This window comes from Tenrec ecaudatus, chromosome 9 (genome assembly GCF_050624435.1).
Source record: "Tenrec ecaudatus isolate mTenEca1 chromosome 9, mTenEca1.hap1, whole genome shotgun sequence".
Taxonomy (NCBI): domain Eukaryota; kingdom Metazoa; phylum Chordata; class Mammalia; order Afrosoricida; family Tenrecidae; genus Tenrec; species Tenrec ecaudatus.
The window spans coordinates 47736903-47753638 of record NC_134538.1 but is presented as its reverse complement, the minus strand read 5'-3'; the positions used below and the strand labels follow the sequence as shown (position 1 = coordinate 47753638).

General features: G+C 51.6%; 1 protein-coding gene across 1 annotated transcript in view; it reads right to left on the bottom strand.

Annotated features, from left to right (window-relative positions):
- Positions 1-16736, bottom strand: part of ALPK3 (alpha kinase 3) — a 50502-nt gene that overhangs the window by 29603 nt on the left and 4163 nt on the right. Inside the window, exons 2-3 of the mRNA XM_075558036.1 lie at positions 11890-12011; positions 529-646 (exon numbers count right to left, since the gene is read on the bottom strand). Coding sequence (XP_075414151.1) covers positions 529-646; positions 11890-12011 — 240 coding nt within the window. The remainder of the gene's footprint in view (positions 1-528; positions 647-11889; positions 12012-16736) is intronic.

The following is a 16736-nucleotide window of genomic DNA, read 5'->3' as shown; positions in this document are numbered from 1 at the left end:
CCACCTCTCAAAGCTGGAGCCTTGCAGAGGTGTGCATGCTTGGACACCGAGTGACCCCTCCCAGCCCCGCCATCTCAGACATCACCACACCCAACACACTTGGTAAGAGTTCAGGAAACAGGCTGGAGAAAGAGTGCGGGCTGACCAAGATCACACTGCCCTGGGAGGGCTTAGAATCAGGGCCCAGGAGAGCTTCCTGCAGAAAGAAGTACGTGACCCAAACAACCCCTGTGAAGTAAGGATGACACAGTGGCTTTTTCTGGCAGATGACCTCATGGAAAATATTTCCATGGGTCCAACTCTCCTCTTGTTGCTCTCCGCTCCCTGGCTGTCAGAAGTGCTCCCGCCCTGGCCTTAGGAGGTCCCACACAGTGGCAGGCTGCCAGGGTTCACCAGGTGGCACAACTCAGCAGCAGCAGCAACCCACGCTCCACCCCCAGCTCCTGCCTGGGCATCTTCTGTGGCAGACTTCACTTCTGAGGGCAGCCTCTGAAGGGTGGAGAAAGGGACCAAGGCCCTCTCCCTCACCTGTACAGCTGCAGGGTGTGCCGGTTGCCCTGGTGACTGATCTGGTATTTCGGCAAGCCACAGTAGCGGTCCAGCTCGATGTCATCCTTATACCAGGTGACCTCTGGCTCCGGGTATCCTGGGAAGGAAGCAGGAGATTGGGTTGCAAGTTCCAAAATCGTTGGGGGAAAGAATAGGATGTGTGGCTTCTCAGGACCACATGGAGATGGGGCAGGTACATGAGAAGACCGGGGTCATCATATGACTCCACTTCTTTGTAGAAGTCAGGCTTCGGTCACATCTTCCTGCCTCGCTGGCCACAGGTGGGGGCTGGGTCTAGAAGAAGGGCACGTGGCCGGCCATGCAGAGCACGCAGCGGGCAGAGTTGGTGTGCAGCACGCTAGGACACTGAGGCGGACACTCAGGGCAGGACGAGAGCTAGGGCAGAGAAAGCCCCGGCGTTCTTCCCGGCGTGGATTCCATTCCTTGCCTGGGAGTGGCTGCATCCCAGCTTGGCACTTTCATAAGCAGCCTTTCTAGTCTGACCAACCAATCGGTTTCATTTCGGAAGCTCGCCCAGTGGGCTTTCATGGCACCTTTCAACGAGTAGCTGAGTGCCCAGCCATCCGCGCCACTTGGGGACTCCTAACACAATACGCTCTATCCAAAATAGACGCACACATGCAAGTCAGCACCTGCGGCCGGCCAGGCAAGGATGGGGGCCCAACCACCTCCTCTGAGCCCTCCACTCACAGAGCACTGAGTGCACGAGAGAAAAGATACGGCACGGCCACACAGAGTGGTGACACCCCTGCGTCTGTGCACACGAGCTCAACTTCCTTACTGTCTGCGGATGAACTGCCTCCACTCCCACCTACAGCTGCGCACCACCCGCCCCTCGCCTAATCAAAGACTCACAACAAACAGTAAACAAGCAAACAAAAGTGCACTGGTGAGAATGGAGGGGGGTTAGAGCGGAGACCCAAAGCCCATCTATGGACAATAGAGCATCCCCCCACAGAGGGGATGAGTCAATCAGGGTGCAGTAGAGCACTAATGGATCACACACTATACCTCTGATCCCTGGAGGCCTCCTTACTCCTCCTCCCCCACCCACCCGCCCACTAGCATGACCCCAGTGCCGCTTCCCAATCTAGACTAGACGGGAGCATGTACACAGGTACAGGCAAGAGATAAGACTCACAACACATGGAACTCAGGAACAGGAACAGAGATAACAAAAGGAGAGGTGGGGAGGGAGGGAGGCACCGATCACAATGAATGGCACATAACCACACACCCTCCCAGGCAGGGGGGGGGGGGGAGAACAAAAGAAACCAGAGGAGAAGGGAGAGAGTGGTCGATATGAGATTTGAAAATAATTAACAATCTACAATCTTTCAGGGGGCCATGAGGGTTGGGTGGGGGGAGGAGGGAAGGTAAAAAAGAGGAGCTGATCCCAAGGGCTCAGTGGAAAGTAAATGTCCAGAAAAGAACAATGGAATATATGTACAAATATGTCTGATACAATTGATGTATTGACTGTAACAAGAGTTGTATGAGTCCCCAATAAAATTATTATATAGATAGATCTTCATTTACTCCGCCGTCCCCTGCGTCACCTCCTCTACAGAACATCCCCTTGTCAGAACGCACGGGCTCTATTTCCTCCCCGTCAGTTGGGCTTCTGCCCCATCATAGCTCCAGCCAAGGTCACCCATGACTTGCACATTGCCAAACACAGCCGTTGACCCTTTTGCCTCATCTGTTCAATCTATCAGCAGCACTGACCCCATGCCCTGAAACCCTTTCCTCATTGGGGTTTGGGACACTTCGCCTTCATGAGGTGCCGTCGCCACCGTCCCCTTCCCTTGATCATCTTCATCAGCAAGGCCTGTAAATGTCAAGAGTGCTCCAGGATGCAGGCCTCAGAACCATGGTCCATCCTCCGTGGACAGTCACATCCTAAGGATCTAATCCTGTCCATGGCTTTGCAATCTCGGTATGCTGATGGCTCCCAAGTGTCTATCTCGGGCTCAGATTGTCTATCTGAGTCACCAAGCTTCACATGGCCAGGCAGACTCCCCGGTTCCCTTCCTAAGGCAGCTACCACAGCCCCCGTTAAAAGGGAGCTTCGTGCTTCTAAAGTGGCTCAGGCCAAAGCTCTCAAGTTACCCTTTCTTTTTCTCACGTCTTCTCCAATAGGCCTTCCTGTCAGGCTCTCCTGGCAGAGTGTATTCAGCTTACGGTCACTTCTTGCCACCGTCCATCTGGTCCATATAACCATCCTCTCAAGCACATTTCCGTAACACACACTCCTCTAGATCTCACTTCTCCCATCCTTGTCCCTCTTCATCTCGTTCGCGTCACACCAGCCAAAGTGGTTCTGTTTTAAGTCAGGCCATCAAATGCCTCTGTTCAAAGCGCCTCCAACCAGCGGTATCACACGGACGCCGACTCATGGCAACCCCGTGTCTGTCAGAGTAGAACTGCGATTCGCAGGGTTCTCAACAGGAGTGGATCTTGCAGGAATAGATCGCTAGGCCTTATTTCCAAGGCACCTCTGGGGGAACTGAACCACCAACCTTTCAGTTAGCAGTCAAGCACTATCTGTTTGCAAGACACCCTGAAAACAAAAAAACATCACTGCTGAGTGGATTCCAACATACGGTGACCCCACAGGACAAAGCAGAACAGGCACCATTGTGACAATGATGGGAACAGAGCAGTGACCCAGGGCGGCTGCCTGTTCACATGGGACAAGTCTGGTGGGAGAGGTTAGCGGCCTAAGCCACTGTGCCACCAGGGCTCCTGGAAAAAGAATGTAGCCATCCCCAAATTGTGGCTAACACGTGGCTTGTCAAAAAATAATAGTTTAACAAAATTTTAAAAATAATAATATAGTGTAAATCAAATAAAGAGTGAAGTAAAAAAACCCAAATCCACCGTAAGTAACCCATCGTTGAGGAGTTCGTTCTGCATACCGCCCCCCTCGGGTGTCCACGGTCTGTAATCTTTACAGAAACAGCTTCTCCCACAGAGCAGCTGGGGGGTTGGAACCACAGACCTTTGGGTTAGCATCCAGGCTCCTCACCGTTACTCCTCTCGAAACACCCCCGGAACACCAATCTCAACCTGCTCTGAGACCCGGCCCCCGGTACCATTCTGGCCTCTTCGCCTACCACTCTCCCCCTTGCTGGCTCCGCCTCTCAACACCAGGCAAAGCAGCACTGACCTTGCATCTCCAGGGCCTCTGTGCGCACAGGACATCCCTTGAGGGGCCTTCAGCACAAGCTTGGTACAAAAGCAACTCTCCATCCCTGGCGCCCCTACTCCTGGGTCTCAGTTCACGTCTCATCCTGGAACGTGTCCCCACCTGACACCAGGTTGTTAGTTTCCCGCCCACCTTCCCCTGCCTGGACTGCAGAGCTGACTCTTTTCTGGGTTGTTCCCTGCTGTGTCCCCAGAGCGGGTGCCTGCGGCATTCATTCCATCCTGGTGGATGGGTGAGCCAAGCAATCCATAAGCAAAGTGCTCGGGAGCGAGTCGTCACCTCTGGCTGGGGAAGCAGGAGATTCTTTATGGTGTGAGTGGCACTTGAGCTGGCCCTTGAAGGAGTGGAATTTCAGGACCCTCCCCCAGCTCTAGCATCACTAGGCTGTCCCCATCATGGCTCTAGTGACGGCACTGTCAGTGGCTGCTTCCACGCCCTGCTCCCCTGCTCCAGTTATGTCCCAGGTGGACAAGAAACATCTCTTACTCACTGCCCTCACCTCACCACCCACCCTGGGGCCTGGCCCAATCAGGTACTTCATAAAACTCTATTGGATAGAAGAGTACATGAAAAACAAACCAGAGGCAGAAAGGAGGGGGAGTGAGGGGAAAAAGGAGTTGATACCAAGGGATCAAGCAGAAAGTGTTTTGGAAATGATGATGGCAACATATGTACAAATGTACTCCTTCCAATTCACGTATGGATGGTTATAAGAGCTGTAAGAGCCTCCAATAAAATGAGAAAGGAGGGGCATTCCTAACAGAGGCCTGGCCAGGAAGATGGAAGGCAAGCCTGCAGCTGGGTCGGCCAGGAACATACTCTGGGCAGGCCTGGCTGTAAAGCGAGCACTGTTTCCACTGTGAGCTAAAGTCCCAAGTTGCATCATTGTGTGGGTGACCAGGATTAGCACAGGTGTCCTCAACATCCCATGGGATGATCTCATCCCATGAAGTCCCAGCCAGAGCCTCCCTGCCTATGACCTGCCCCAGCCCAGTACCAGTGTCCAGGCCATCTGAGTACAACTTGGCTGGGGCTCAAGGCAGGAGGGAGCTAGAGGCCTGGGGGGTGGGGGGGTGGTGGTAGTGGTGGTGGTGATTATACCCCATAGCCAAAAGCTGGGCATTACCCTCCCCATGCCACCCTGCCACGCCTCTCCTCAGAGTGAGGGCAACTGACAGCTTAGCATTTCATAAGGACACTAGTCATTGGAAATAAATGTATTTGAGAAGAAAGCATTCCCTTGTCCCTTGAGTAGTGTGAACTAAGGATCCTTAGCTCACCACTATGTGTGTGCCCTGTCCATACCCCCCCCACACACACACACACTTGAGCCACCAGAATAACTCTTACTAGTACTGGAGTCAATGGCTTCCCTTTCGCCACACCCAGCAGCCTCTTCTTTCCAGAGCGCAGGCTGGACTCTCTGTGCGCCCCTTTGGATGGCGTAGGTCCAGCACCCCCCAAGCCTGGCCGGGCTCTCGTGGGGCTGACCCTCTGCAGCCTCCTTTAGGGCCTGCTACAGGCAGAGGAGGAGAGAGAGGCAGGGTGGTTGCTCTATCTGCATGGAGACAAGATGGAATCACCAAGCCAATGTTGCGTGTGGGCCGGTCTCAACCTTAGATCAATCTACTTTCTGCATCTCAGGGCTACAGGGATCCAATTTCTAACCCCGTTGCCAATGTTCCGGATCCTCAGTGTCACCCCCTCCTCCATCTCCAGAAACCTGCCCCCTGCCCTGCAGTCTATTTCCTCCTTGCTAACTGGAGACGTGTTTGCAGTATATTATGCTGTTAATAAAGACTGCCTTCTGAATCACTACATAAAAAGTAGGGACCCTGAGGGGTTTTTTATGTGGGAGTGGGGAGGAGCAAGAAGGGTCTGGTATGGCAGTGAACTAAGGAATGGATGGTAGAGATTGAGCTGACAGTGGTGCAGACCTCAGCATGATAGCTGCTTCCTGAGGCGCCCGTGACACTGGCTAGTTGGTCATCATGAGACCAGGGTGCTATAGCAATTAAGGGGGTGGCCATTTTGTCCTTTGGCTTGGTCTTGAAACAGTGGAAAGTCTATTCCCACCATAACCCTGGGATTTACAGTCAATAACTCACAACCAAACTCACTGTAATTGTAACTCACAGCGACCCTATAAGACAAGGTCGAACTGCCCCTGTGAGTTTCCAAGACTGTACCTCTTTATGGAAGTTGAAAGCTCCGCCTTGAGGCTGGTGGTTTTGAACTGCTGGCCTTGCGGTCAGCAGCCCAACACATAACCACTATAACAGATTCATGCCTGGCTCTGTCACGCTGGTGGCTCCAGCGCTCGAATAGCAGAGAGAGAAGGGGGAGCCACTGCCCATGCCTGGACGCCCCAGTGTCCCCAGAGCTGCTGTTACCAAGGCACCAGCCCGACAAATGAGTTGAGATGTGAAAAGTGGAAAGGATACAGATTTTGTCATCAGAACAATCAGGAGTCACTTGGGTCACTTGGAAAATATGTATCGAGCGTCTTCTGTGTGCCCATTCCAGAGTAGTGAGGGGCATTGGAGTGCTGCCTTACCCACCCAGATCACATGGTCTCACTGGAGAGAGGGCGGTGAACAAGGAAAGCATGGCGCCACGGAGGACAGAGCAAGGGGTCTCCCTGGAACTGCTGCTGATGAGCGCAGTCGGAGAGCCGTTTCAAGTGGGCCTTGGAACAGGAGAAGGAACTTTCCAGGCACAGAAAGAATAGGCTTCGAGCTAAAAAGGCAGACGAACTATGCCGTCTACACGGGCGAGTCCTAAAGTCTGGCTACTGGGCTTCCAGTTCATCCACGCTCAGCTTTGTTCCACACAAACCGTGTTTACACAGGTGTGATCTGTGGATGGCTGCAGGCAAATTCTCTTAGTAATACACACACACAGCCTAGTCTCACTGAGGCACCTTCAAAACAGAGCCAATCAAAACAGTGGCTTCTGAAGGGCACTGGAGGCCGGTTGCAGTCAAGGAAGAGAGGCCGGCTTGGGAGTCTATAACCCACCGAAGCCCACTGCCGTGGGGTCCGTTCCAACACAGAGTGGCCATACATGGTGACCATGTCTTGGGATTCCTAAGGGATAATCTTAATAGCTTTTCTCGAAGGATACGGGGTAATCACAGGAGCTGACTAGGAAGAACTTTGGATTGTGAGTTGGTTGAAGGGTTAGGGAGCAAATCCATTTTCCATCCAGTAACTGATACACCCTTTGTGTTATGTCATTGATTGCGATCTCCACAACGTGCTATCACTTCTCCCATTTCCTCCCTGCATTCCCTGCTTCCATTTCTCCTTCTATCGCACCCCTTCTGAATTTTGTTCTTGAGTCAATGCTGCCCTTTTAATCGCGCACAGTGACTACTCTAAGGTGTGAGGAAACGATTTTAAGAAAATTAAAAACTGCACTGGGGATAAAAAAAAGTCAGAAAGTTGTCTTTAGGAATTTTTTCCATACCAATGCACCTGCTCGTTTTTCAAGGATGCAATCCCGAAAGAATTTCATTGGGAAGCCTTACTCTGTCCACCTGACAGCCCTGATATTACCCCTTCACCCCTCATTTTGCACCCTGAGCTCGAAGGCTATTTGAAAGGAACCTGACCTGAGTCCCTTGAGGAAGCCAATATGCTCTTTCCTCTGTAAGCTGAAGAGCACGGAGTCGTTAGGGAGGCACGAGAGAGCCACCTCAGACGGGCACTGACCGTGACAGAGGGCGTATCAAGAACCAGTAGCTTCACACATTCTGATATTTTCATTTCCATGACTTTGTAGTGAAACTTTTCAGCTTACCCTTATATTTCCTCTGAAGCTACACTAAAGGAAGTTTTAAAAAAGATCGTAAATCAGGAAGACGAGGAGAGCAAGCTGGGAGAGCTAGTTTGAAAGGTGGGAGGCTGATGGAAACTGACTTAGCAGACCTGAGGAAACTTAACCCTAAGCTAGCCCTAAGAAACCCTTTTAATAACAGAAAATCCCCCAAAGTCATAAGAACTGGCAACCAGGTCACTATGAAGCATGGGTCAAAGGTGAGCAGGTCAGGTAAAAGTTGCTTAGGAAGCTATTTCGATCTCCTGCTCCCCTCCCTTCACACTGCGAGGGGAATGTTCCTACCTTACCTCCCTCAGCCAATGGTGAGGCTTATTATCCGGAAAGGCAAAACTTTAGAATAAGGATAATCCAGCACAGGTGAGGACATAACTACTTTATGGAAAACAGGAAAATGTAATAGTAATGCATGTTTTATACACATAAAATAAATGCATTATGTGGAAAGCCCATTCCAATCTAATCTAAAACTCTATTCTTCAGGCAAGATGCTGGACGTGTTCACTAGGTATGCAGCAATATGTAAGAGGAAGAAACTAAAGGAACTTCCTTTGGCTGTCCCCAGCAACAGTCAAGAATACCACCCTACCGGAACCCCCATTATCAGCTTTTCAGTCTCCCCTTTTAACCCTTATCTGGCAGCCAAGAATGCCTACATGCTGAGGGAAGCCTGTAGATGGGAGATTAAACACAATACATGTGTGCACATCTGTATCTGTGTGCATGTATATTAATATATATGACCCCCCAAAATTTTAAGCACATCAAAGAAAATGTGCACTATGCATGAGACAGAAACTTTAAGAAAACTACCATTAGGAGTCTCAGCAGGCTAAGAGAAGACATTCCATTCAGGAAAAAAGCAGGATCCGTTAAGCTTTGAAAAGTCAATCGAGAGTAGAGAGATGAAATGGAAGCCATCTCCCAGAAAGGAGAGCAGACAGACAAAGAGATGAAAGGCTAAGAAAATAAAAAGTGCCCATCCAGGACAGCACATCCCCAAATAACGAGAGTTCCAGAAAGGGTGGGGGAGGGGTTACAGAGGAAGAAATTAACGTCGAAGCAATGGCCACTTTCCTAGAACTAAAGGCTATCGGCTTTCAGACCGAAAATATCCCGGCATGCCACAGCATAAGACATCCACATCAAGATGAATCATTATGTTGACCTGACAAATGTGCTATATATTTTTCACAATATCAGAAAACGGTCAATCACTACTAAATGTCAGGACATTGGGGGACCATGAGGAGATCTTACAAACTTCCAGAGGCAAAGATTGGCCATGTGTCTGCTCGTTCTCATCAGAACCATTGTGAGCAAGAGGACAAATGAGCAAGCGTTTCAAAATTCTGAAAGAAAATCATGTGCAGCTTAAAACTCTTCTATGCCCAAACTGTCCCTCCAGAAAGACATTTTTAGACCCAAAAAGTCTAAAAGGGAGCTATCACAACAAGACAGTACCAAAAAAGGAAAACTATACAGAAACAAAACCCAGGCTATTTATCACAGGAAAGCGTTCAAGGGAACTTAGAGGGTGATGAGAAATAAGCGATCCGAGGTGACAGTTGTGCTTCTGACAGTGCGGGAAACGAAATCACCTTGGAGAAGAGTGATCCAAAGGAGAGGTGGCCAAGGGTGGCCTTCACAATGTCCACTGCCACTGTGCCCGCTTTAGGGCCTGACAAAACCACGGAAGTCTCTCAAAGAAGCTGCGAAGTAACCCAGGAAAGAGGACGACTTGAGATCCAGGAATCAGAATCCAACCCAGGAAAAAGGCAAAGGGAAGACCCACCATAACAGCTGTGGTTCAGGCCTTAAAATCCACTAGATGAGAGGAGAGGATAGCGATCCCCGGGAGGGATGGCCCCAAGGAGGATAACTGGTAGATTACCGATAATTTGATTCTGTCGAAAACTGTATTAGACCTTTAGAAAGCGTAAGAAAAATGATAGGTAAATGATTAAGTTGTAATAAATGAAAAATAAGGGAAGTATTAACTTTAGGAAAAATATAAGAAAAGGTAATATGCTACAAGATTCAGTTATGAATAGCATTGACATGAGCATAATATGATCAACAATAACTATGAATTAAGCAAAACTATGATTTAAGTGGAACAAGTAAATCTGTCCTGGAAGCAGTACAATCATACCGATCCTCAAGCAAGGATGGGGAGGCTGTCTCCCGTACTTGGGCATGTTATCAGGAGGGCACATCCGTGGACAGGGCCATCCTGCTGGGTACAGAAGGTCATCGAACAAGAAGACCCTCAAGGAAAGGGACCGACACAGGGGCTACAACGAGCTCAAACAGAACAACTGGAAGGACGGGCCGGGACCGGGCAGAGTTCTGTTCAGCTATGTCTAGAGTTGCTGAGTCAGAACGGACTCGGCAGCGTCTAACACTGATGCAGCCATGTTGATAGGAGAGAGTTCTGGTGACACAGTGGGTTAAGCATTGGGCTGCTAACTAAAAGGCTTGTTGGCTCAACCCCAGCTGCTGTACAGGAAAAAAGATGAGGCAGTCTGCATCCGTAAACATGTACAACCCCGGAAACCCTATGGGGCAGTTCCATTCTGGTCTCGAGTGTCTCTACGAGTTAAAATCAGCTCATCAACAGTGGATTTGGCTGTGGTGGGGTGGAAAGGACCCATGAAGAAAGGCAGAGAAAGAAAGCGATGCTGTAACAGACTAATTCCTTCTCTATCAAAGCAGGATGACACAAGAGATGATCTCAAATGGAAGACTCAAAAGTGAGACGTCCTATTACACAGCATGATGGAAACGGATACACCCACAAGAAAGCAGCCAGAAGTTGAAAAATGGTTGCTTTGGGAAAGACAAGTTGGTGAGTGTGGCCAACAGCTGTGTTTTGACTTATATCTTTTAGTGTAATTGAAGTCTTATACTTTGTGCCTGTATTAATTGGATAGAATAAAATCTGAACAAGGGCTTTCTAGATACAGAAAACAACATAATGCAAAAACAGAGAGTTCTGAAAGAGCTGGGGCTTTCTCATAACAACAAGCCACAAATAAATGTAGGAAATGCACAGTGGTACAAAGAAATGGGGTGCAGGTTTTCTATCTCTGTGTCCCTTGGACAGAAAGTTCTTCACCTAAAACTCAAGAGAGTTCTGGATCCGGGTAAAAACTACTCACAGGAACCCAATGCTCAGACAATCTACTAAGCTGCCCAGGGCAGACCAGTCCCCCAGAATTAAAGGCTATCACAGCTGGAAGCTGCCTGGGAGTTTCTGACCCAATGCCCTTGATATACAGAAGCAACAAGCTCTTAGCGGAAATCCTGAGCAGGACTCCTTTACTTTGTGGTTGTCGGGCTGGGAGTCCAAGTGCCCATGTATTTTCAAAGCAGACTGATACAACATGATAGGAAGTTCTGCTTGGAAGTTAGGCTGAAGGGTAATCCCTGGAACCAGCTTCCCAGACCTCCCACCCTTCTCTTACTCCCCTGTCTCACAACCAAATCCCACTGTGGAGTTAAAACAAACAAAACCAAACCCAAATTCACTGCCACTGAATCCATTCTGACTCAGAGCAACCCTCCAGGACAAGGTAGAACTGGCCCTGTGAGTTGGAGGCTGGACCTCTTCAGGAGAGTGGAAAGCCTGTGACAAGCAAATGATGATCCTTAGCTTAGCACATAAGTGGTACTTATATATTGCCAGGTGTTTTGCCTGTATTGACTCATTCCATCCTCACGAAAACCCTGATGAATTAGTACTATCATTCTTCCCACGTTACAGATGAGGCAGCTGAGGAGCAATTATGTAACCTACTACCCTACCCTATCCTATCATTGGAAAGGGGATGAGCCAGGCTCTCTAACCAGCTCCAGAATCTGTACTCAATCACACTTCATCCCCCTCTGACTTGACTCTCTTTACGCCTCAAATCACCCATCTGCAAAACACGTCACTCAGGGCAACAGCCTCAAAGGCCCCTTTCACCTGGTGAGTGTCCACTCTCAGAACTAAGATGATCAGACATGCACACAGAGCAGAGGGCAAGGAACCGCTCAGAGGACCGGCTGGAAGGTGAGCATGGTGTGTGGCCCCAAAATGGGAGGAGAGAGGGACCTCCAGCCACATGGGGAGATGGGAGTGGGGAGAAGGTAGGAAAGCAAATGTCAACTTGCAGTGTGATGCACACGGTCAACGCCCACCCTATGCCAGGATCCACTGCCTCCCTGGGCCCAGTTCTGTGCAGAGGCCCTGGCGTGGAGCACGCAGGCAGCCTCATTACCTGTGACGATGCAGGTGAACCTGACGTCGCTGTCCTCGGACACAGCCCGGGACTTGAGCGTGGTCTCGAAAAGCGGCTGGGTCTCTTCTGTGAGCTGAGCGATGATGGAGCAGAAGGTGCTCCTAGGAAAGGCAAAAGGGATTCAGAGCAGCCCGCCCCGAGACAGCACCGCCCTGGAATCTCCACCTGTGCCAGGGCCAGTCGCCAACCCCTGGGCACGGCCATAACATTTGGGTGATTCTTTCTTCAAGGGTGCCTGGGGCCCTGGGCCACGCCAAGCACAGGGAGGGTGCCCAGGAGAAGGGAATTCTAGCCCCTTACAGCAGGCAGACTGCTGATCACAGTCCCCAGAGCAGGGATCCCCATCCACCCCTCCAAATGACCTTGTTTCACCCCCACCTTCCATACCCTGGGAAGCTCGTGCATGGGGGACACACACACACAGATAGACCAAGTCTCTGGGACAGAACCCCCAGCCCCATGGCCTCTGTCCATGCCAAAGAAGAAAAAGCCGCTGGCCACACCTCCAGGCTATACGGGGCCTAGGAGCTCAGGACCCTCTCCTGGAGGGTGTGCTTAGAAGAAAAGCATCGAGCCCGTGCCAAAGGCCTGGGTGACTCAGGGTGGGCTCTAGTCCCCACGGGATCACAAAAGGGAGACTCAAATGCACTCGGACCGTCACAGAGCTGGGGCCCTGCTGTGGAATGCCGGCGTGGCTCCCTGCTTCATCACTGGGTGCCCCCTGCTGCAGTGAATACTCGATGGGCAGCTTCTGAACGCACCAGCGGGGCTGCCCAACCACAGGCAGGGCCACCCTGCCAAAGCAGGGCATTTGGTTCCCTCGAGACAGTCCATCTCCCTGGATTCAGAGGCATCTGTGTGCTTACTGAACCCAGGACAAACTCACCAGCAAAGCTCAGGGCTCACAGTTCTCCCTTTCCTGGACACAGGATGCAAACCATCATGCCAAACCCTCCATGGGCCAGCAGAGCCACCAGTGCATTCCCAGGCGTGAAGCGCAACCATATAGGCAGGTGGTGTGGTGCACAATCGGTGCCCCGCGCCCCCTCCCACAACACACACACACACCCCTGATGTGAGCAACTGGGAGCCCGGGGTGGGTGGGGGGACAGAAACTGTGGTGAGAAAGCAGCCTTTCTCTGTGCCTCACAAGAGGGGTGGCCACCCAAGGGCGCCTCTTCACCAGGGGAGAGAAGGGGAGGACCTACAGCCTGCAGACTTGGGGATGTGGACAGTGGGTTCCGTTTCTTGTTTCTGTGTATGTTACTACGGGCTTGAGTTTCGGGGGAAGGTGGTATTCCAGGAAGCGTGGGAATCCATGAAGACTGCTTAGGGCTCAGCCTTGGTTTCTCCTCGGGAATGCAGCTGCAGTTGGCAGGGGCCTCCCCCAGAGACCATGCAGAGAGGGAAGACACTGGGATACTTGAGGGGGTCTGCAGTTAGATTTCCGCACTACGTGAAACACTCTCCCATCAGAGTCACCTATCCCATAAGCTCCCTGCCCTCTTCTTAACCACTCAGAAACAGGAAGTCATGGGCTCAGGACCTACGTCACAGGCCAGGACCAAGTCCCTGGCCCTCAGGAAGAAAAACACAAGACAAATGTTTCTTACTGTTATCAGACTAACAGTAATTTCTGATTGTGGGGAATAGCAACTCTCAACCGAGACTTTCTAGAGGAAATTGTCCTGCTGGGAAGAATCTGACTTCTATTGTTCTTCAACAAATTCAAAGCATCCCTATGTCCTCTTGACATCCTCTGAGCTCTCCCTCACCTATGACCCTGACCCTGGCTGAATGTAACCATCAGCTCAGGCTCTTGGGGATGAAGCTGCATGGGCAAGTCAAGAAAATTGGCAAACCAAACTCATTGCCATCAGGTCGATGCCAACTCATGGTGACCCTTTAGGACAGGGTAGACTGCCCCTGTGGGTTTCTGAGACTATTAACTCTTTACGGGAGTAAAAAGGTGCCTCTTTCTCAGGAGAAACAGCTTGGTGGTTTCAAACTGCTGACCTTGCGGTTAGCAGTCTAATGTATAACCCACTATGCTGCCAGGGCTGGCTCCACTGCAAAGACAACTGCTAGAAATCCAACAACATGAATTTATTTCTTTACTGTTTTCAAACGGGAAAGACTATGTCTCATTTCCAACTTTCCACAGTAGGCCCCCTGCCTTGTTATTGTTCACGTTCGTGTGTGAAAACCAGGAGCTCTAACTAGGAAGAAAGCTTCCAGTGCGATGGGTCTGGGATGCACTTGAGGGGACAGGGAGAGTCACTGACAAGCCACCGAGTGTCACGCAGCTTCTCACTGCCACGAGCTTCCTGTTCCCATCCACCAAACCACACAGATGTGGGGTGGCCTGAATCCACTGCGCCCAGGTCCTCCAGTTCCCTGGAAAGCTAGGAAGCCCATACATCTGGAAACGGTCTCATCCCACCCTGACACCTGCAAGTCCTGCCAACTCCATGACCTCATCGGCTAACAGAGCCCAACCACGCATCTCTCAAGAACACCAGAATCCTTGGGCTTGTGGTGCTCAAGGGAGCCCGACTTTGGCCCTTGGTTTGGCGAGTTACTGTGTGTTAGATAAGCCTCCAGGTCCTCTCTTCTTCAGTCCTTACCAGACTCTGCTTTGCACTAGTTGCGTCCTACCCCGCCCCACCTCCTTCAGGCTGTCAGCCTCAGAACATAGGCTCCCAGTGCGCTCCTTCATCAAATGACGCTGTCCTTAGAGGGTGCTATCAATATCTGCGGGCCCTCTCTGCTACTCACAGGCCAGGAGCTCCTCAGAAATCTGTCTGTGTAGAGAAACTGTAGCCAGCTCTCCCCAAACCTACCAGAGTCTGGGATCAGGGCCAAGTGGGGGGACGCAGCCAGGAAATGTTCCCACTTTGATGCTAACGGTCAGTTCAGCCAGGGGTAGAGCACTGTCCCGGGCGCAGGAGGCAAGAAGACAGCCCTGAACCAGGAGGCTCAGCCGGGGGCCTGCTCAAACCCTGTGCTGCGCCTCTCACGCGGGCCTAGTTAGTGCAGGAGCCCGCTAGCAGCGTGCCTGACCCTGCTGGGTTTACATTTTGCAGGGGAGTGGATGGAGGAGGGAATGGAAATGGAAAGTCAGAGGAAGAGGTGGTAGGCGGCCTGGAGGAATTAAAGAAGATGAATTATGGTCAAAGGTAGTGGCTATCGTCCGAAGATAAGTAACCCTGGCTATGTGGTTATGGAACAATGACATCTTTCCCTGGGGCAGAGAGATATGGGTTGCAGGCAATCTCAAGGAACCCTGACCAGCTCTCTGCCCCTGAGTCCATGTCCCCCTTCCACGTGGCCCATGCAAACATCAACCCTGGCCCCTGTGAGACCCATGCTCACGTGAGTACCCACTCCCAGCCACCCCTGCCCGCTTGCCAGCCCTCCCCTCACCCCGTGCATCCTGGTTAGTGCACAAGCAGTCACCCAGAGGACCAGACCCGAGAGAAAATGCAGTCCGAGACATGTAATGCAGTGTGCCTTTACCTTCCAGAGCTGGGGAGAGACAACCGGTTGCTTGATAAGCTAAGCAAAAACAGCAAATGGAATGATTAGGCCAAAAAGCAAGGAGAGGAGGTGAAGTCAACAACAGTTGCAGAGTATTAACCGGCCATCATCTGGGGCGCAGAGGCCTTTCTATTAAAAGGGACCAGCTGTCTTAGTTGGCCTGCTCCCGCGAGCAAGCGGCCTCACCATAGGACACCAGCGCATCTGAAATCAAGAGTTGGTTAGAGGCCGCAGGGTCCAGGAAAACGGTTAGGCAGGAAGGAGGTCCCACGGGGCTGCACTTCGAGGCAGGTGTGCCTTGGGTGCCCCTCCCCAACAGGGCTAACAGCTACCTGGCACGCTTCCCCACCCAGCCGCAGCCCAGCAGCCGAGAGGCAGCTCCTGCGTCAGCCCTGGGCCTTTTGGAGAAGAGGCCCCAGTCCTGGAAAGGCCCTGGTGGGCTCGGAGGGAGACAGGGGGCTTGGAAAAGCCCCACCATTAATATGTTACAGTTTGGTTAAGGAGGCCACACAAGGAAAACCAGCCGGGGGAAATGAAGAAGAGGGAAAAAACAAAGCAGTTAATTTGGGAGGAGCTGGAGGCACCTAGTGCAGTCAGTCCAGCTCAGAGTCCCTCAGCTGTGGGCTCCCATCACCCACGCTGCCTGAGGAGGCGGAGGGCAGACAGCCAAGAGCAGACCACTGGTGCAGAGGGAGGACAGCCACCAGCCCAGGACGGCCTCTCTGTGGAGATCCAGCCCCCATGAGATGAGCCAACTTTGACCTCTACCTCCATGTGTCCTGTGCCACCTATCTCCAGTGGGGAGAGCTCAGGGCCTGCCTGTCCATACTCTCTGCTGGCAGCCGTCTCCACCTTGAGCACAGGGTCCCCTTCTTCACCAGCAGCCCAGCCTGCTCAATGGCACTCCAGCATCCCCTGGACTTCCCCGCTGGCTTTGTGGCTACCACCTGCATTTTCCCAAACCCCAAAACCTGCCATCGCAGACTCTTCCCTCTCCCCCAACCTCCAAACCAAGCCAGTCAACGGTTCTTGGCCCTCCCTTCTCCCGTTTCCTCCACTCCTGCTGCTGCGTGCCTCAGTTTAGGCTCCGTACCTGATGACCACCTGACTCCTCACACCATCCCACTCCTGTAAACAAAATGTTACAATCCCTCTACTGTCTACTCTCTGTATATTTAAGGCTCTTCCTGACGTGATCACACTCCCATTACAACCAGAGTTCTCTCTACTTCCCACTACTCGCCTTCCATTGTAGCCTGTCCCGTCGCTGCACAGGTATGAACACG